Raw genomic sequence first — 22,244 nt, 5'->3', positions numbered from 1 at the left:
ATTGTATTCTGGTTCTGAGTAAACTTTCACCTCTGGAGCACAATCCAGCAAAATAAATAAAACACTGAAATCTTTGTCTGATTTTTTTTTCCTCTCTGCACTCCCAAATGCAGAGAACCGAGTCAAACACACATTTATTGATGCACATTCCCAGCAGACTTCCATTTATATTTAGTGTGTTTTGTGTTAAAAAATAACAAACCTCTCTCCTGTGCAGTTGTTTTCATTTTGAGCTTTTCACGTGCATGTAATCAGTGTCTTACTGAGAGCAGTGAAAACTTAACTTTATTTTCTAACAGCATGACCTAGAAGTGAGGCAATTTTGAGTGTTTGAATACCAAACTTGCAGTGCAGTACTATTGAGTGTTTTCATATCCAACATTTATGACAAGAAATGAAGCTTGAGGAAATAAAAGTAGTATATGGAACTATTTTTGGCATTACAGCTAATGAACACTCTTCATCTTTAGGGTAATTCTCTGAACCATGTTTAATCTCTGCAGTAAGGTATTGGTGCCACTGATAATTACTGTAGTGCATTTCTGGAAGCATTTTGTACTCCACTGTACCATAGTAAGCTAGAAAATAAAATTTAAGCCTCATATTTACATGCAAGGCCTAATGGAAGAATTTGGTGAGTAGGATTATAGCTCAGGAGTTTCTGTTCCTGTTGATGTCTCTCAACCTCCCACAGAGCAAGTACACACACAAATATACCTATTTAATGAGATTTGACTTTGAGGTTCTTTGTGAGCCTTCTCTAAAATATGACAATACCTTTTAGTATTGGATGTGTCCTATTCCAAGACACATTTGGCTCTTCCTTGGGCTTTCAATGACCTGTGACCAGATTTTTTTTTGAAGTGTTTGTTTGTATATTTGTCACCTGCTTTATCTAATGAGCTTCTTTCTGTTTACCCAAGATTGGAATTGAACACACCTGAAATCTGTAAAAGTGTGAATAACTTTTGGGGTTTTTTTATGGTTGGTTGACTTTGGGTTTTTTTGTTTTGTTTTGTTTCTACAGGTAAAACTACATATTTTTGTGGCATGCTTTTTTGTAGTTCTCAGTGTGGACAATTTATCAAGTAACAAACAGAAATTTTAGAAAACGATGTATCTCCAATTTACTGCTACACTATAGGACTGTGAACATCAGCTAATGCCATTGCTCCTCAGGAATCTTTGGTTAAAATCCTGCTTGAGTTACTTCTGTTTATTTATCTCATATTAAATTAGGCATGAGTTCTTCTCTCATCCCTAGCCTGACACAGGAAAAGTAATTGTTTAATAATGTTTTAGGAGCCTTGAGAAATCAAGAGTGTCTCAGCCAGAGGTTGAGAAGATATCTGGACTATCTCCAGAATTCCCAGTCTAATTACTTTCTTCTTGTTCAACTGAAACAAATTTATCTTTAGAAAATATGAAATGCCAATGAAATATGAGTTCCTGTATTAAACATATTTTTCAATTAGAATAGCTGGAAATATGTGCACAGAACTAACTTTTCCTAATTGTATGGTGAGGAAATTAATTTCCATAGAGTTACAGTAAAAATATAATAATTACCATCTCTCTTTTGACTCAGCAGTTGACAAAAGAATAATTACCTTTTTGGAGGTATTTTTAACTTAGCCTTTTAAACATAATGACTTGTCTGATTTTAGCATGTGTTTAATTTTCAAGACCCTATATGATAGCTATATTTAAAAAGTAGTATGTGTGCTATTTTTATTTATTGCCTTTTTTGCAGGACTTCCCAAGCAAGGGATTGGAGGAAACAATATAAATATTATGCTTTTCAGTTATATTCATAACTATTTTTGGCTTGCTGTCATTAAAGGGGAGGTGTGATGGCTGAGACAGGATTTCAGATGCTGTTTTCTTTTAGGTGTGTTGCCCTCTACAAGAATAAAGAGGCAACTTCAGAAGGAAAAATGTATTTTATTGACAACTCAGAAGAATATCATAGTATAATTTAAATGCCTCTACTGAAGAATGCAATTTTCAATGAAAGGATAAACTCATGAATGAAAAGGAAGCCTCCTCAAGTAGTTATTAAGAAGTTATTCTAAAGATGGAAACATGGAGATATGTAAATGTACAATTGCCCAGCTGAAAAGATACAAATAGAGATAAGGAGAACATATATAAAGTATAAGGATAGTATATCCTTTATAAATGATATAAAAAGAACATTGCCATTTGAGCAAAGTTAAAACCAAAATAACCCAAATACCTTTAAATTATGGTAATTACTCTGAGCAGCCTTTTATGGGATTGATTGTGGGCTCCAGCTGTCATGGAAGTTGTTTGAGTTTTCAGATTAAATTGTTGCCTCACATGAAGCTATGAAGCATTAGCTATCTGTCACTCACCTAAATTAAAGGTTTCCATTTCTAGATTAGCTCCCCATCTGGGTTGTGCCTGGGAGTTGAAGATTTCTGTGGAATCAAGGTCTTTAAAAGGGGCAGAGTCACAGTTCTTGCCTTTATGTGCAGTATTACATCCAGTGTTGAGATCTTAAAGCTTTTGTTGTGTTGGAGGCCAGAGATCCTGGAACTTCTCCTCAGTTTTTCCAGTAAGATGGCTGTGTAAAATCCCAGCTCCTTGGAATTGGAGATCCTCTGGAGCTGGAGGGAGACTGCTCCACTCAGCAGGAACCTTTGCAGTGTCACTTTGGGGTGACACCACGCTGGGGTGGCTTTGCCATCATCAAATCTGCTGCAAAGCTGGAAATAGGCACACAAACTTTACAGCATACAACTTTACATTTCCAATCTCAGCTGTGTTGTGCTCACCTCCTGCTCAGTAAGGGGTTAATCTGCTCCTGCAAGAGGGGTAAAATTGTCCTGCACAAAATTGGGAATAAGTCTCACCTCTGGACTGGCTGGTGTGGTGTGACTGTGTTCTGGATCCAACATTGCTGTTTCTTGTCTTTCTACATTGCCAATTTATCTTTATTCATGGCCTGTGCAAGGCACTGGTTGAAGGACATGTTGCTCCAGGAGCAGCTGGAGTAAAGATGCCTGGTTTGCCTTTTTTTTGTTTTTTTTTTCTGTTCAGTTTTGCACTTAGAAAACAAGAAAATACTGTTTGGATTAAAGGGGAAAAAAAAGTATGCTATGTAAAATTTGCTCAGAACTCTGTATCCCTCTTTGGTTTAATCATCTAAGAACAAATGAGATTTTCTGTTGGGAAGTAGTTTTATATGGATTTGTGTTCCTTGCCCTTGTGCAGTAGTACTGCCAATTATATTTATTAGCCCTAAATATTAAACAGCTGGAAGGATTCCATTGTATATAAATAAGACATTTGAGACCTGGAAGGTTGCCATTTCTAATATAGCCAGCTGGTGCTTTTTACAGTTACATTCAGCACAACACTACTGAATTTCACTTCCATTGAGTGTTGTGTTAATGACAATAGGAGAACATGGGGTGGTTTGGGATTTCTCTAGGAAATGGCATTGTGTAAAAATACATTGTTCTGAAAGACTGGCTAGCAGGGAAATGCTATATTATGCACCTGTTTTGTGCATTTTGATGTAAATATTTTTTTTGTTTATGTGTTTTGCTGGCAAATCCAAAACAAGAAACTGCAGGGGCTTTTCAAATGTGAATTTTTAAGTGTTCTTGTGCCACAGGTGTTTTTCACTTTCTCTGTTGTGGTGTTGTTTTCCCATTTAAGTAATGATTTCATTTTTAAAAAAATCCTGCTTGCTGATGCTTTTGAAAGCATTTGCTTATTATTTGATTTTTATTTTTTTTAATACAGGCATCATTGTTATGGTTCTAGAAATAGCTAAAATAGTAACAAAAATATCGCCCCACTATTAATTTGTTCCTCATCTATTTGTTAGAAAACTGAGGCATAAATATGGGTGAGGGATATATTCCTGTTTAGGTACCCAGCAAACAGTTTGGAGAAGTGGATTCTTCCCACTTTTCATTGACGGTGTCCTGATTATTTCTTTGTAATCATTGCCTGTGTGGGTGGCTACATCCAGTTTTTGGTGCTGAGTAGTGCTTTAGGTGAAGCAGAGGATGGTGATGGACAGCCTGATAGTTTTCATTTGTGTTAGTATTGAAAATTTACAGGAGCTGATTGTTATGAGCTAAATGTCCTAACTAACATTGTGTGAAATAATTCCTTGAAGACACTTTTTTTCTTCAGACTGCCACATCCACAGATGTGTGAGATCTATCTTGGATACATTTCCATCTCTGAAACAGCCACACTTAGAGGCTGAATCTTACCCAGTTTATTCAGTGCCTGTGGAGAAAGGTTCTTTTATAAAAAAATTATTGTTCACTACAGATTTGAGCCATAGGGACTGTTGTTCTGAGAACTTTGCAGAAAATCTGCTTAACCTGTGAGAGAAATAAGATTAAAACCTCCTTCTCCAGGAGATATATAGCTTAGGGAAAAAAAAATAATGAAGCTGTAAATGCTTTTCTTGTCCAAGCTCTGAAGGGGTGTTTGAATGCTGGATTCAGATGTCTGTTAGGAAGTCAGATGTTTTCCTCCTTGTGGTGACCTTTTTACCTCACTGTGATTAAGAGGCTTTTGCTCGCTGATGGGTGAGAATCAGCTGTCCTTACAAATTTGATGATGAAGTACTCTTCTCTCTGCCAAGTAGAGATGGGGGAGAAAAGATGGTTTTCCTCATCTTTCTGCAATTTGGTTTGATTATTAGTTGAGTATTCCCATGATAAGGTATGCACTCTTGCTTTCTCAATATTGTTTATGTGTGCTTAGCTTATGTAAGACAGTTATTTATTATAATATTTATTTTATTTTATTTCACAATTCTTTAAAAGCTCAGAAGCATAACTGCACGGAACACAGATCTGACTGGTTTGGATAATTTGGGATAAATTTGGGGCTAGGTGTATGGTAAAATGCTAGACCTCAGTTTTTCTTGGGGAAGTTTAGTATCTGGATACTCTAAATGAGTTTCTCATGTCACCTGAGCACTCAACAGACAAGATATTAATATTTTGTCTTGGTAGTAATTCTGAAACTCTTTTGCTTAGCTATGAAGAAACCCAAGTTTTAGGTTGAAGCTATGAGTGTACCACAGTCTGTGTCTTATGAAGGTTTATGTGATGGAAATGATAATTTCACTGTGTGTATAACTTAATCAGAAAACTCTTGCAATGCAATTTATTCTTCCATTTACAGCTTAGAAAAAACTGAAAACCTCTGGCTAGAGCCAGTGGCCTGAGGTAATTTCATTGATTTTTGAATGTCAAATGCAGAAAAAAAATTTCCATGGTACTTTTAAAGTTTCTTAAAATCCCAAATCAGATCATTCTCTGTCCTCTGATCTCAGTTGGTTAGTATTTGTGGGCCTTGAATCAGCATCTTTGGTGATGTTATGAGGAAAGTTTCCATACCGATGAGCTGCCCTGGAATGCATTCTCCTATAATATGGTCATCACAGGGTTTTTGTTAATAGCAACCTTTCAGAGCTCTTCCATCCAGCTACTATTTTGTTAAGCTTTTAAACAGCATGTGAGGAAGTTCTTTTTTTATTTAGACTTGAACTATTCTAATGCTCATCTCAATTTGGAGTTTTATACTTTGTAGTTAAAGAGTTTTATAGTAACATGATGCTGACTGAAAAATGGGGGTTGTTTTGCAATCACACAGTTGCATATATGTTGTATTGTAAATCACAAAATATCCCTCTGTTTCTTATTGTAATTCAGATTTTTTTTTAATTATGATGAATAAAAAGACACAAAAAATGATGTCACAGGCAGGATGAAAGAATTGAGATCACTCATGTCCTAGATTCCTATATTGAGAGGGAGCTTTTCATTGAGGCTTCTCATGACATCCTAGAAACGTCCTACATTCACTTCTGTACATTTCCTTTTGTAAAGAAATTGCAAGAAATAAACTAAAGCCTTAAGTCCAGCACAGTGCCAGATCTTGGAAAAGAAAATCCTTTTTGGCCCAACTTTGTCACTCAGAGACATGAGTTAGACCCTCTCACTGGGGATCTGGAGGTTTTTCTCCACCACTGAAAGCAATCTCTTGTTTCCTGTCATTAACAATATCCAAAGAAGATTTAAAAAAGTGAAAAGCCAACAAAAGAACATTTTCCAAAAGCCAGATTACATGCTGGGAAGGGAGTGGTGCTATGGCACTTCTGGAAATGCTTCAAAAGTATTGAAAGTGCCTGAAGGCATCAGGGGAATATGACATAAATACTGTGTAATAATATGAATTCAAAAATTGTGGCCCACTTCATTCTGTCTTGGAGTCCCTGACACTTTTTTATAAACATCTTCCTATAAAATTTTGAATTTATCATTCCTATTGGGCTTGGAGGAGGATAGTCCTGTCATTTCATCATTACAGAATTTAGGACTTGCCTATTAATTTCCTCTCTAACAATAGCCAAGACTGATAAATATCCATTTGTTTTGTACAGTATTGAAAGAAAGAAATTCCAGCTGGGACACCTCTGAAGTGTAATGCTCCATGGACCAGAGCTGCTTAAGATTTAGTTTTTATTTGTCACTTTAGTGTCATTTGGTTGGTAATAAATTAGGCCAATGTCCCTAGGTTGGGTTTGTTTTGTCCATGGTAGTAACAGGTGAGTGATCTCTCCCTCTCCTTATCCTGACCCACAAGTCTTTTGTTGGATTTTCTGTCCCCTGTTCATCTGTTTTATTATATTCCCTGCTTAATTTCATCCCTGGAATGAGAATTTCTCTCTATTTGTTTTTTAAAAAATTTTTTAAAAGAAGTTTTGTAACTGCTATAACTTTGCAGAGCAAGTTGAACACATGGATTGCAAGTACCAAAATAAAATTAAAACAAATATGAATACAGGTGTTTGAGAAACCTTACTTAGTAAAAAACCCTCAATGTTCTTGATTATCTGTTTACCATTAAGATCCCTTTAAATGGCAATACAGAGGTTTACTGGGAAGAGTTGCAATGTATGAGCAATGCAAAAGTACTGCTTGTTTTTTACTTTGATAATGATAATTATTGAATTCCCAAATGTACTCAAATGTTGTACATGTTGGGATTTGAATGCTCTTCCTGTAGTTTTGGTGAATTATTTAATCTTTTTCAAATGAAATAAGTACAAACTCCACAGTTTTATAACTGTTAAAGTATTTTAATCAAATTAGCACTGAGAAAGTGGCATTTCCCTTCAGCAATTCTGTAGTATTAAATGATAGATCTAAAATTTTGTTGTTTATGTAAGTAGACTAACACAAACTTCCAGGCAATTTGATCTTCATTGAAAATTGCTGAAATTATAATTGCATTAAATTATTAATTGAAACTTCTGGATGAAGAACATAGTAATGATACTGCCTTTGTTATGCAAGTCCTATATCTACATTCAAAAGTCTGTTGGATAAGAAGCTTCTGGCAAAAAAATTTATCATGAGACTTGTTCAGAAAACTAACATCTTGCTATGGAGATGTTTTAAACTGTGCCAGTTCCTGGTTTTGGCTCTATCTCCCTCTGGACATTTAAAATAGAACTGATTGGAAATTATATGGAAATGATAACCACTGAATGACTTCTGAATCAGTGCAAGCTGCTTTAATATCTGTGAAATTTGGTTTCATTATCTAATCCTATCTAGTTTCATCCAGGTGTTGTTACTCAGTATTTATTTGTCCAGGTAAGTGCTGCAGATAAATCAGTGCATCCAGCTTCACTGGAGGCAATTATGGCTCTTTGAGGCAGGGTTGGATCGTTGGCTCAGGGCCTGTGCTTGTGCAAGGACATCTGTCAGAGGAGGGTCCTTCACTCGGTTTTGGGAAGCTGGCAGAGGCTGGGAGCCAGGGTCCAGCTGCCTCTTCTGCAGGCAGCAGCTCATCCATGTGTGGCTGGTGCCAAGCTCTCAAGTGGCCATAGGCTCCCGTGTGGTAATTTTGATTTAAAAAGTCCCTGCACTGCTAGCTCTTTTTGGAAGTAGATTCTGTTATGGCATGCTGCAGCATATCAGTTGCTGTAGACACATCCAAGATTGTGTTTTAAACTCTGTTGAACTAGTCAGGAAGAGATAAAACTTGTGTATAGTCAGGTCTGTAAAGTGAATTGCAGTAAACTCTGTTTCAATTAAAGGAAAGAGTATTTACACTGCTTTTATCTGCTGGTTTAATGACATGGCTTAAAATCACATCTTCATTACTGTGTGGACAATTTCATTGTGCAGACCAGCTCTTAGTCAGATCAAAACTTCCTTAAATTAGTGGCTTGAGACTGAGAACTCTCAGATGCTACTCTGATATGTCCATGTTTCTTTTTCCTTTCTTTGTATATGTGTGTGATATACACGCATTGTAAACCCAAGAAACTGTAAGCACTTCTGCACCATGGTTTTTGTCTTTATAGTGGGAATAGTTCTTTCCTCTCCTACTGTCTGCACTACACTAAAGTCCTGTAACAAAAGGTGCTTATGTAAAACAAATAATTATTAGACTGAGATCTTAAATAGAAAATTGATATGACTTGAGTTTTGAGGGAAGATGTTTTTCTGGTAGAAATTCTTCTTTGTGTCCCTTCCTCGGGAGTGGCAGTGACTTCTGACATCAATTCTCCAGTTTTTGTTGGTTTTTTTGGGTTGTTGTGTTTTTTTTTTTTTTTTTCCCTCCTGTGATTGGTAAATATTCCTCTTTGGTAACTGTGACTTTGGACACCAGGTAGGACTGGTATGTGACTAATTCACAAGTAGGAAGCCCCTTCCTTCATGTTTTGGGTCAAGAGAGTTTGTCAGCTGAGGACTGCTGTAAAAACAAATCACGACCCTGTGTTCTTCCAAAATCATTCCAGTGTCACAGCCTATGTAGTCCACTGAAGAACCAACTAATAAAGATATGGTAAATTGGTTGTATGTCTTAGTCCAGCTCAACTCAGTTTCCAGAGTTATTGCTTGTCCAGAGTACATTTATCCCAAGGAAAATCAATTGTCATGCTTTGAATGAATATAAAAATGTAACATTTTATTGTGACTGTATGAAATTTCAGTTGGAGCCATTGGCTTTTGTTTAATCTTAGAAATAAAGCTGGTTCTAACAGTGCAAATGTGTGTTGTCCTTGAGGATCTCCTCCATTTGAGGTGAGTGTAGCTGTTGTAAAGGCATGGAATTGTGGGTGAAAGGACAGCACTGCTTATTGTTTAGGAAATCACAGGTTTTTAGTAATGCAAACTAGCTATAGCATCTCTTTCATCCACCTTGAAGTAACTTGGTAAAAACTGACTTATTAATGGGGAATTCTGTGATCATTTAAGACGTTTTTAGTTTTTATTTAGAAAAAAGTAAGAGGAGGTTCAACCAGACCTTGTTGTTTACTTTATAGTGATGCCCAAGCAAAGTTCTTTTTTGCTTTTTCACAGCTTTTGGTCTAAATATTATTTTTGTTGGTATAATAATTAATCTAAAAACATTTTCTTTTCTTCTTTTTTTATTTTGTTAATCCAGTGGGAAGAGATCAGCGGTGTTGACGAGCATTACACTCCAATCAGAACTTACCAAGTGTGCAATGTCATGGATCACAGCCAGAACAATTGGCTGCGGACGAACTGGATCCCGCGCAACTCGGCTCAGAAGATCTACGTGGAGCTCAAGTTCACCCTAAGGGACTGCAACAGCATCCCCCTGGTGCTGGGCACCTGCAAAGAGACCTTCAACCTCTACTACATGGAGTCTGATGACGACCACTCGGTCAAGTTCAAGGAGCACCAGTTTACAAAGATCGACACCATCGCGGCCGACGAGAGCTTCACCCAGATGGACCTCGGCGACCGAATCCTCAAGCTGAACACGGAGATCCGTGAGGTGGGGCCCATCAGCAGGAAGGGCTTCTACCTGGCTTTCCAGGACGTGGGCGCCTGCGTTGCCTTAGTGTCGGTGCGGGTCTACTTCAAGAAGTGCCCTTTTACCGTCAAGAACCTGGCCATGTTCCCAGACACGGTGCCCATGGACTCCCAGTCGCTGGTGGAGGTGAGGGGCTCCTGTGTCAACCACTCCAAGGAGGAGGAGCCCCCCAAGATGTACTGCAGCACGGAGGGAGAGTGGCTGGTGCCCATCGGGAAGTGCTTGTGCAACGCTGGCTATGAGGAGAGAGGCTTTGCCTGCCAAGGTAACCATGCCCTGCGTGCCCATAGCTCTGCTCTGAGCTGGGGCTCCCCCTGCTCCCTGTGTTGGGTTGTGCTCCTTTTCTCCAGGTTCTAGATCCCTGCAGAAATATCTATCAGTTAGGTGGGAAAATTGCCATGCAAATGGGGTTTGGTCAATAACGTAATTTGCTAGAAGTATTTAAGTCAACAGCTGATTTTTAGTAACACATTGTGCAGCCTCTCTTACCACTCTTGGACCTTCTTCCAGTTTACAGTGGTTTTCTTAAATGTTTGTATGAAAAAAGTGATTTTTTTACAGTGTCTTCTTGTCTTCTATACTTTGTGTCTCAATATATGACTTTTGCTAATGAGCTGTGTTGATAAATTGGAATTGGTTGGTAAAAACCATGTGGTATTGCTCCTGTAGCATAATTACTAAATGCAGATACATTTGGAGTACTAATAGTTAAAGTTTATTCATAAATACTCATGTATTTTAACTCAATTTTCTCCAAACTTTTGATTTCTGCAAACTGTGGTTATGTGAATGCTCCCAAGAACAAGAGTACACTGGGGATTTGGATTTTTTACAGAAATGCTCTTTCAAATCTTAGAGATATGCATGTTGGATTTACTAATTTTAGTATTAAACAAGATGATAGCAACTAACATTTTTATGCTTTTTATAAAATTACATTTTGAAGCTTTGTGCTGATTCAGTCTTTTCACAGCATGCCTTGAAGGGTACTGGCTGTGGCAAAGGATCTTCAGTTAAATACATAAGTAAAACTTAAATAGTAATGTCTGGAAATCCCATGGTTGGAAGCAGAATAGCAGAGATGTTTACTATGTGGTGTGTGTATGTGTAGAACAGAAATTTAAAGTATTCTGAACCTGGTTGAGATAGTGCCTACTCCTTTTTAATCTGCAATGCTTATGTCAAACAATATATTCTCAGTAACTGGGGAGTTACTGAGAACCCAACAAACCATAGCCATGACTTTTTCTCAGAAAATGACAGGTAGACATCTGGGGAAGGGGTAAGAATGTTCTTCCTTTGATTTTTCTTTTAAGTAGATTTTAAATAATCTTTTGCCCTTGATTAAATTGAGTAGCCAGGTCTGAGGATGCTTTTCTGGGGTTAGATACTGTTATTTATAAAAAAACAAAGTAAGCTCTTCTGTTAAGAGCTGAATTCAGGGGAGGATATTTTATTGTTCAGAAATGCTTTATCAAGGGCCTCCTACAGCTGCACTTAGAAATGCTAAAACATGAGTGAATCCTTTATCCTCTTTGTATACTCTTGCTTGCTACAGAGCCTGTGTTCCTGTAAATGGTTGGAAGCTGTTGGTTTAGAGTTTCAGTCACACATGAGCGCAGAGAGACTACAACTGAGCAAAAATAAAGCTAAATAAATTAAACTAAACTTTTATTAAAAACAAGTTCTCAAATGCTTGGGGCAGGCAAGGCAGCTCCTACTGAGTTTTGCAGAGAAAATCAGACCATAGAATGAATATATTTTTCTGGTTTGTTTTTTTTTCCTTCATCACTCACTGTTGATCAAGGGGGTTTTATATGAGGAAGCCATTAACAATAGCAACAGGTCCTTCTGGTTTATTCTTTTTTGACATAGACTGTTCTGCTAACCTTTATTGGAAGTCATATTGATCAAATCCTTTCAGTGTGCTGTGATTGAAGTGGCTCTTTAAAACCAGGAACTCAAAACCTCAAAAACATTTGTTGGCATCGGTGGCGCAGCAAGATTTGGAAAACTCAGAAAACCAGTTCAGCTTTGACCTCAGAATCAAGGCTGCTCCTGCATCTTTCCTTTTCTCTTTCTTCTCTCTTCTCTTGCTCCATCTTTTAGGGTATTTAAGGATTTTTGTGTTTGTTTGGGATTTTTTGTTTTGTTTTTTTTTTGTCATTTGAAAGGGCAGTAGAATCGGGATTGTGGCAATGTAACCTCAGAATGGTGTTACAACCCTGGACTGGAATGAAGACATAACTTAGGAAAAATAAGTTTTAGTTGAAATCTAAAGGAATAAATAGTAGTTGAGGTTATTGTCTTCCCAGTGGCTGAAAACATTTAAGACCTTCTCAAGATCTTAAGAAATTACTACTTGATCCTGTGTTCAGACTGTTTCTGCTTTTGTTTGTTTCCATAATGCTGGTTTCATAAACAATGTCATTTTGCATTAACAGGAGATTATCACTGAGAACTAAAATGAAGGACCTTAATGGTGTAAGATGAGCCTATTTCAATTACATTCAGAACAGCTTTTCTTTGTAGTTGGAAAATTAGGAACAGTCATGGCCTCCCAAATAACACAAATATCACCAATTTCCTTAACTGCTTTATTTTCTCTGCATAACCAGGAAAAGTCAACATAAACTCAGACCATTTTTTGTTATTGCTGCATGTTTTTATAACACATTTATGTGTAAGCTATGAAAAGCCAGCTCAGCTGATGGGTTCTTTGCTGGGTGGAATATTGTTCTGCTCTGGATCCTGTTGACTGATTTTTTCCTGTACAGCAGCAACATCCCTACCTGTCAGTCAGCTAAAGAATTTCACTGTGACCATCCTTCTCCTCCTTATTGTGTGTTTGTGGAGCAAAGATTTCCCAAAAATGATACACTTGAGGTTAACAGCTTAAGATTTAATTCCTCCTCTAGCAAAGGTTTGTGCACCTGCTCGATGTTTTGGAGGGATTAGAGTTTGTCTGAAGTAAAGTAAGATGTGTTGGGGAGCAAGTTGGAAAACCACACTTTCATATCCATTTTTCACCTTAATTAATATATATATTAGTTAATTAAAGTGGTATATATCATACACTGTAGGCTGTTTGATATTACAGCTTTTTTAGCATCACAGTGATCCTGTCTATTTAATCTTATTTTAATATTTCATGGTTGAATGGGCCTTCTTCCTCACAACGTCTTTTATAAAATATATTTTCCTGTCACTTGACCAAACTACATTTTCCTGGCATCTTCTCTTTTAGAATTAGTGTGTTTTAATTAGGGGGAAAACCCCCCAACTAGCTGGAACTGCACACTGAGTTTAATGCTTTCTAGTAATCTCCATCCTGATCCTCAGTCAACAAGGAAAAAATCATCTTTTCAATTTGTTCCCCATCAAACAGGAAGAATAGATCAGGTTAGATCTGTCTTAATATTCTTTCTCTGACAGTGACTAATGGAATCCTTCTAAGGAAACTAAGGGAAAGTATAAGAAACTAAATAAAAGTGGTGCTTTCCCGGGTGAAGCTTCTGCCAATCTACTGCTGACTTTTTAAGATTTAAGACACATTTTGCAAGAAAGACTATGTACAATAAGAGTCAGTGACCAGTGTCTTGGTAATTTGTCTATATTTTGACTCATTTATATTTTTAATCACTTAATTTTTGTGGCAATGAATGCCATATCTTGCCTTGTGTGGAAACCATAACTTCTTGCTGTGTTTAACCCTTCTCTCTTAGAGTCACTGGGACAGGGTTTCCCATATCCCTGTATAGTGAGGAAATAACTGCTCCCTTTTCATCTTCCATATGAACAAATTTCAAGACCTTTTTCATGTCTGATGTCTCCAATACCTCTTGTCTGAGCTTTTCCCCTCTACTGGTGCCTTCTTTTTTAAAGGACAGACTGGTTGCTCTGTACCTCATCCTTTTTGATTGCCACTGTACATATTCAAAGTAAACAATGTGGTTTTTATGAAAAAGGCAATGAGTCTTGTGTGCACTATTTAAATTTCAAGTGCAAGAGATTAGACAGTGACTTAGAGTTTGGAACAGCCCAGAGATTGAGTTAAAAAAGGAGTATTCACATCACCTGCCCAGTGAGGGATCTGTACATGGAAAAGCTTGATTCAGTTTTATTTTGAGCACTATAGAAGAAATAGGTCTCACTCTCTGAAGCTTGGTTAGTTGGGATACCAAAATAAATGGGAAAATGTAAGATAAATGGCAGAAAAACTATCTGTGGTTCTGTAATGATCTGGAAGGCTCCTCAGGGAAATAATGGAAGCTTCATTTCAGGAGTTGTTTTTTAAAAAAATTGCAGGAACCAGATGATAAAGGAAATCCTGCACTGGCAGGTTTGAACTACTAAATCTTTTCCATCCTGAATGTGTCTATTCTGTTGGTTTCATGCACTTCAGGACGACCAGTTGGACATGAAAAATGTTATTTTTCATTACAGTATATTTAATTAGCAAGCCTGCAGTGGGCAATTGTTTATCCATGTGGGACCATGAGCTTGAATGCTCTTTTGAAGGCTTCCAACAGGTGACCCTCTAGACCAAAACGAAATTTTCTGGCTCTGGTTATCAAATGAAAAATTTAAATTGGCAAATAACATTTTCTGCATGGTGTTGTTTCAAGGTATGGTTCTAAATTCTAGTTGCTGGAATTGAGTAAATGTGAACTGTAAATTTCCTATGTAATGCTATGTAATAAAGTTGTAAGTTTTAATCATGAGTGACTGATACATTTTCTATAACAAAGCCAGAAGGAAAAAGAATGTAACCCAACAGTTCTCCCTTATGTGTTTAACTTTTAGCTATTAATCAGGTGGACTGAATGGGAAAAAAGCGAGTGAGGGGTAGAGGAGGGAAAGGATAATTCACCCACTGTGCCTGGTTATTGCAAAAATGACTTCAGAAAATTTCCCCTAACACTAAATTTTTCAGTGTTTCATGTGCAATGAGCATCTCCTAAATCATGTTTCTCTCTCTGAGTTTCTGGAGATATGAAAGGAATGCCATCTGTGGCTGCTAAATCTGAACCATCACATCCATTGCTTAATTCTTTGAGTGGAATGACTGCTGCACTTGAGGTAAAAATATTTAAAACATCATTAATACCGAGGAAGCAAAGCATTTCTCCAGACTTCTTTTTTCCCTCTATGCTTTAAATAACCATTTTGCTTCTGCATAAGTAAATCTAATTTTTACTTTTCTAGATCAGTAAGAAAAAAATTATGACTTTGCATGTAAAGAGAAAAAGATACTGTGAGGAACTACTCAATTTTGTGCAAATGAAAACAGAAAGAAGGTACAAATGTTTTTTGCAACTGCAAAGTTTCCTTTGTATTAATTGAGTGGCTTGGATGTGTTGTACTGCAAAAATGTGTGGCCTTAACTCTTAGACTCTGCACAGGAGTAATTATATTTAATAAAATATAGGCACTGATCATATGGAGATCATAGAATATAATAATGGAGCTATCAAAAAGTTTCCTTTTACATGAAATCTGAAAAAGCTGGGGATTCAAATTTTTTAAGCAGAGGTCTGAAGTGTATTTTTATTCCTTTGATTTGTATTGTTTTGATTTTAAAAAGAAGGAGAGATGCTTTTTAAAAGGACTTTTAGTCTTTCAAGCTGGTAAACTAAAATGACAGCAGCTATAAATTATGAATCACTTTATTTGTAAAATATTCATTGTTTTGATCCACTTTATATTCTGTAAGTACATAAACAGAGCACAACAGTGAAGGATTTACCTTCCAGCCTAGAATTTATTTAACTCTTACAAAAGTTATGTCGAAGATGTCCAGATGATTTTTATAGGGTGAAGAATTACATTGTATTCAATACTTGCTGAAGATCCCAGCCAACTTTTTATGTAATATTTTCTGGCTGTTACAAATTTGGAAAATATTCTCCAATTTTTTCCTAGTAGATATATAAAATGCAACTTTTTAAGGCAAAATTTATTGGGCACAATGTTGTGATTTTTTTCACATATCCTGAAGAAAAAATATTTCTGAAATTATTGGAAAAGAGGGGTTTTTTGATACAATACTATGCACATTCTTTCATACATGTAAGAAAAGTGTTCTTTCAGCCCTTTTTAGTTTCTTGAAAGAGCCTTTACTAAATTTCTTGGAGATTGTGTTAGAAGTATTTAAAAACATGATTATAAACATTACTATAAAGTTTTTAACATTCAGTGATTAGGAGCTTGAAGTAACATTACTGTTGAGTGTTTGTAGAAAACTTAGCAATACATCTCTGCAAGTTGTTCAGTACTACAGTGTCAAAATATGGCAGGACTAGATAATTTAAAATTGGATTTTTGTATTTGAAACCCAGTGGGAAATCGAAAGGTTCATTTAGAAATAATGGAAATACTTGCAAACGTGCTAATGACTCACAAAATGCAACTTAATACAGTTGTATGTTTGTTTAACCCAGATATGTTTCCACTTTATAAGTGTTTGTTCTGCCACTTTGTGGGTGTGTTGGCATTTTTTTCCTTGTCTCCCTTACCTGCTTTCAATGACCACCTCACTCCAAACTCTGCTAAGGAAACTCCTCAAACATCCCACTGGAACCCAGGCTTTTTCCAATTTAAGTTTTTGAAACATTTACTTGCTGTTATCCACACAGAAATACTTGCCTTAATTCTCTGGCACTCACCCGTTCAAGAGCACTACCACGGAATTTATGGGCAGGATTTTGCTGCAGAAATCTCCTGGGTGTCTGTCACTGAGAATCCGAAGGGATCTTGCTGGTATTTCCTTAACCTTTTCACTGGAATGGGTTCCCTTCTTTGGAGGTTTTCAAAAGATTAAAGACTAAATACTGAGTATCATCCTCAGCACATTTTGCTCACCGTGCCTTGGGTGATTTTTTAGTTTTGGAGTTGCGTGAAGGTTGCATTGTCAGTGGGAATTCAGGGAACTTTTTCTATTGAAAACTTCTTCCATTGGTTTCCCTGCCACTGGCAGAGTTTATAGAACCATTTGACAATCCCTTATTAGTTCCAGAGCGGGACTTACAAAGACTAACAGGGGTTTGCATTACCCCTGGCAGCTGGCACTAGGCTTTAAATAGAGAGCAATTGCAGCAAGAGCTGAGTTTTGATAACACTCAGCTCTGAAAACGCTCTCAGAGTAAGGACCATCTTGAAAGATGAGTACAAGATGAGGAGAATCTTCTCTGAGTCTGCTGCTCCTCAGTGTGAAGCTCAAGATGTTGTCAAAACACGCTGTTGGCAGACATCTAAATAACCAGCAATTGATAGCAGACTTTATTGAAACACTCAGACTGTGGGAGAAGTAGCAACATTTGCTGTTTCTTGGATGACAAACTCAATAACATTCAGTTCATTTGTAGTGTCTCATCCTCCTGGCATTTTAAATTCTGTTATTCTGTCTGAAATTCAGTGTTATTCTTTACAGCATGACAGGAAAATAATAACTTGGACTTCACACAGCTTGTTTAGGGAGAGAAAGTTCACTGCCTAGAATTTGTTTGTGGCTTCAGCTTTAAGTATCAGATACCCTGGCAATTAGTGTAGGTGTTGTTCTGAGGCAGGGATAGCCCTGAAAGATGACAAATCCTTCCCAGGTCAAGGAGGTGAACTATTCCACCGTCATGGCTCTGTGGGTTCAGTGCCTGTCTACTGTAAGGTTAAAATTTGATGTGATAATTTAGAACAGCTGCTCTTTGACAGGAAGATTCACTTTCAGCAAGGGAAGGAAAAGCCATATGGTAAAAGCTGATGCTGTGCCAGGCCTGAGTAGCTGCAGAAGTGATACAGGACAGTTCTCTTCAACAATATGTTTGAAATAAGGCATTTTACTTGCCATTGGTGTTTCCAATCCATGTGCTTTTTTGAATTGTAACTTAACTTTTTAGACTTTTTAGAAGTACTTTTTTCTAGCTATTTTTATATAATACTTTTTATTAACAATGATGGTTAATTGACAGAAGAGGGTGAGGGGCTTAAAAAATACACTGTTTATTCATAGCCATATGCAGACCACTCTCTGTACTCTAAAACATATCAAAGTTTTATAGAATGATTGCTTCAAAATTTTCAAGTAAATTACTATATGTTTTTAGAGGCTGTGTCTGACATTTGACTAGAGATGCTTTTAGCAGAGTAATTCACTTAAGTGACACTGCTTTTGTTCACATACTTAAATTTCAGTAAATTGAGCATGTGAAATAGCCTGAAACTTCATTAAATTAATAATTGCCCATGCTCATCCTAAACAGTAGTGGTCAGTAGGAATAGGGTGGTCATCAGGAGTTCAAAATCTTATGGAGAATTCATCTATCCTCCAATTTGGAAGAGGGGAATAATTTGTCTCAATAATTAGTTCTACATAAAAAAACCAAAACACCGACTCTTTTTGATGTGGCAGAGATTTTTAAGGCAAGGCGAATAAAAGAATAAATTACTTAAAGTGCCCAGCTCTTACCTTGAAAAAATGTCACTAAACAAGTGACCAAAAATCTTCCACCAGCAGTGCAGTCCCATCTAGAAATAAAACTTCTTTTGGTGTGTCCCATTCCCCTGTCTTCCCCCATAATGAGGATGGGACAAAAACCTGTTGTTTAAAGAAGAAAAAAATTGTCTTTCCTTCTCCTAGAAAAAAAAAAAAAAGAAAAGATAAAATCTCTGAGGTGATTCTAGTAAAGCAGTAAAATATGTTGAAATGGTCATCTGTTACCCAGCTGAGCTAAGAAAAGAGCTAAAGTGTGGCAAACATATTAAAGTCAAATATTAAATATGTTCTTTGATGTTTTGCTACCCTATACAGAGGTCACGTAGGCAGAATTTCACCTAACCTGACCAGCCCCTTTATCTCTGTAAGAGGAAATTCTGAGATTTAGGTATGCACATATAGAATTGTTTATTTATAAACAATGTTTTTATTGTTTAGAAATAAACAATTATATAAATAGAATTGTTATAAATAAACAATTCTTCTGTAGCAATTTTAATGCCACATTAATATTAGGATGGTGTAGAATCCAGTAAGTAAAAATTCCTCCTTTGTTTTCCTAATGAAGGGCATAATGTAGTCCTTATTACGATTGTAAAAGGAAATACAAGCAATTCAATAATATATACAAGTTATTACAAGTTAATACAAGTTATTCAATAATATATAATTCAGATTTAACAGGAGCATCTCCAGCTGCTGTAATGTGCCTCTTTAGATGCCAGAACAACTTGAACTCTCTGAAGGTCTTACAGGATTTTTTTTTCCTGATTTTGGTAATGTGATCCTAATACTGAGATGACAGCTCTGGGCAGTTTATTTTAAGAAGCTACTCTTCAAATCTGTTCTAGGAATTTTCAAGTTTTGCTCCCAAAAGGATAAAATGGAAAACTGAAACAGGGCTGAGGGACTGCGACTTGAAGTGGAGTCAAGGTGTATTAACCACGAGCATGAGATCACTGCTGCAGCTGCAAAAGTAGAGTTATCCTGGGCTGGAGGAGGAGGAGGCTGGGTGGGAAGCAGGACATTTTAGCTGAAGTAGCTGGTTAGAAACCTCAGGTAACCACAGCTAAAGAACCTTTATCTTCATTAATCAATCAACCATTCCTTCAGCTGCTACTTTTATGCAGTGTACAATATCTCTGGCTTTTTTTATTTTGAGTATCCAGAGCCTTCACCTCAAGCTCATAGGGATATTTGTAAATGCAGAGGATGGAATCAGGAAAACATGAAATTTTTATGTGTGTATGGCATTTAACAAGCAATGGCATTCTTGTTTCTCACCCTGTGTGAGGGGATGAACTGGCAGTGAAATTAGTAGTAAAAGGGGAATCAGCTTCTGTGTCTTTTCTCTGCCCACACCAACCACAGCAGATGGTGGAAGAAAGCTAAAAGCATTTTTATAACAGGGTCAGCTTAAGAAAGAGAATGAGCGGAAAGAGACCAGAGAAAAAAAAATCAGCATAATAAATAAAATATACTTATTTCACTGAAACCTAAATGCTGAAATTAGTATTCTCAAAAAAGTTACTAAGTAAGAGGCTCTCCTGAGAAAAGAAGGAATACTGATTTTAATTCAGACAGGAGTGAGTCAATGGTGTCTTTAAAGGAGGATTTAAATCTGTATGAAAGTTTAGTCTGTGCCCAGTTACTAAAGATATTCATGTTTCTGGGGAGAAAATGTGGTGACTGCTTCAAGTCCATGTTTGGGTAGGTCTCTGTCACAGTCTCACATGGAATTGGTCTGCAAATAAGAATATTAAATTGTCATAATGATAGTGTTACATTGAGAGATTTAAAGATGTGAGGTGTATTAAGCAGTGACACATCTATGTTTCAGGGAACCCTGTCAAAATGAAGCTGAACTAGAAAAGGTTTGCTGTTTTCTCAAGAGCCTTCCTCTCAGAGGAAGGCATGAATTGTCTCTATGAATTTTATCTGGCCAGCATTTTAATAATGTTTCCCTGATTTTTCTTTGTGTCACTGAATTCCCAAGGGCTCTGGGCATGTATCTAGCAGTTTCTCAGAAACTATGGAAATTACTTGGGGAGTGGACTGGAAGATCTCCAGAAGTTCCTTCCAACCCTGACAATTCTGTGGTTCTGTGAACTTGAAAGCCAAATGACTGTGCCTTGTTCTGAACTCAGTGGACTGGGGGCTTTTTTTTGAGCTTGAAAAGCCTCTGTCCAGTGGATTTATCACTGCTCTTCAGCATCCTTAGTAGAGGGACATGAAATAAAGCACTTGTCAGTGATGTGACATAGAAACCATGGTCACATCCATGGCTTCCCTTTGTAGGGATGACTCAGAGGTGCAGTTTATCATCCTCATCCTTTGGGAACTGCTGCTTCATGCCATATTCATGGGCAAGCAGCTGCTGTGGCCAGGGAAGGAGCTGCGTGTGTGCAGCAGAGCTCTGAGTCCTCCTCTCCTGCTTTCTTTGGCCACTTCTAGAAGGTGAGAGGAGGTATCAGGTGATGGATCTCTCAGAGGCTTGGAGGAAGAGGGTAGCAGAGCTTTTTGGGCTGGGTAAAAGTTAATCCTTGTTTGCCCTCACACTGCAGTCATGGTCCTGATCCATTCTAATCCACAGCAAATCTGAAATGTGATGGCAATAACACAGCTCACAGGAGTTCTCAATTGGATTTTGAGTTTTGCCTCAGATCCACAGCTGCAGTGTGATAACAACCTAACCTTTTAATTTTTAATCTCTTCCCCGAACAAGTAGGCCCTGCTTCCCCCCAAAAGTTAAATACTAGTCTTTAATTGAAAAATACACAAAGCACTGCCAAATCCTGTGGTAAAAGCAGGTGTTCAGGCACAAGCCTGTTTAGTAAAGAGCTTATTTAAACATGGATTAGAGGCTTCTTTGGAATTGAATGCGTTGGTTTTTTTCTGTGCAATAATTACTTTCCAGAGTCTGTGTGTTTAAATGACTGCCTTAAAGCCTAGCATGCCTTCTATCCCAAATTCTCTCATAATTAGGGATTATTTTGTAGCTTGTCAGTTAACCCATCTGCTGGGAACCTTCCTTGTCTGACTTCCACAGATTGCATTCATTCAACCTACAGGTGTTTTCTTGGTTGTGTATGGTCTGGAGGAAAGAGGGCTCGGGGGAGACCTTTACTCCACCTGAAGGGAGGCTGTGGCAAGGTGTGGCCTCTTCTCCAGGGAACTGCAGGACAAGAGGGAACAGCCCCAGGAAGGTTCAGGAAGAGTTTTTCCCTGAAAGGGTGAGCAGGCATTGGACTGGACTGCCCAGGAAGGTGGTGGAATCCCCATCCCTGGCAGTGTTCCAGAAACTCCTGGACATTTCAGTGCCATGGTTTGGTTGGGCTGGATGGTGTTTGGGCAAAGGTTGGACTGGATGATGCTGGAGGTCTTCTCCAACCTTAGTGATTCCATGAATCTGTGCTCCCCTGAGTTATTTTTCTTAGGCACATTGGATTCTATGGTGTTCCCCTGCCTCCTGCTTTCATCTTTTTGCTAGATTGGAGGTTTGAAGGGGGCAGGAAGGGGATTTTATCCTGGGTCAGTTTGGTCAAGTCTATCAGATTCCCAGCCCCCCTGCCCAAACACATCTGAACACAAGGTTATGCATTCATAACCTCGCTGTGGGATTCAACTGATTTTGTGGGATCATGTGGGAGACTCTGAAAAAAGTTTCTGGAAGTTAGGACTTAAGAAATTCTCTTGGCATCTTAGAGGTGATGTGTTTTGATACAGTTAGGACTTTTGGTCTTTCCTTGCAGATTGTAAATCTGCTTTGGGGCATTTCACTTTGTTTTGTCGTGTTTGATGATGTGTTTGTTGACTTTCTATAGACTGTTTTCATTACTTGAAAATCTGTCTGTGTCCAAAGGTTGACTTAAAAACAACTGGAGGAATA

At 37.5% G+C, this 22,244-nt stretch overlaps 1 protein-coding gene across 2 annotated transcripts in view; it reads left to right on the top strand.

Annotated features, from left to right (window-relative positions):
- EPHA3 (EPH receptor A3) overlaps window positions 1–22,244 on the top strand; it is a 176,339-nt gene that overhangs the window by 43,086 nt on the left and 111,009 nt on the right. For both annotated transcript variants that reach the window (XM_077174600.1, XM_054654880.2), the window contains exon 3: window positions 9,472–10,132. In XM_077174600.1, coding sequence (XP_077030715.1) covers window positions 9,472–10,132 — 661 coding nt within the window. The remainder of the gene's footprint in view (window positions 1–9,471; window positions 10,133–22,244) is intronic.

The sequence above is a fragment of the Agelaius phoeniceus genome, chromosome 2 (assembly GCF_051311805.1).
Source record: "Agelaius phoeniceus isolate bAgePho1 chromosome 2, bAgePho1.hap1, whole genome shotgun sequence".
Taxonomy (NCBI): Eukaryota; Metazoa; Chordata; class Aves; order Passeriformes; family Icteridae; genus Agelaius; species Agelaius phoeniceus.
Note: the sequence above shows the minus strand (reverse complement) of the source record. Positions and strands in the feature narration are given on the sequence as shown.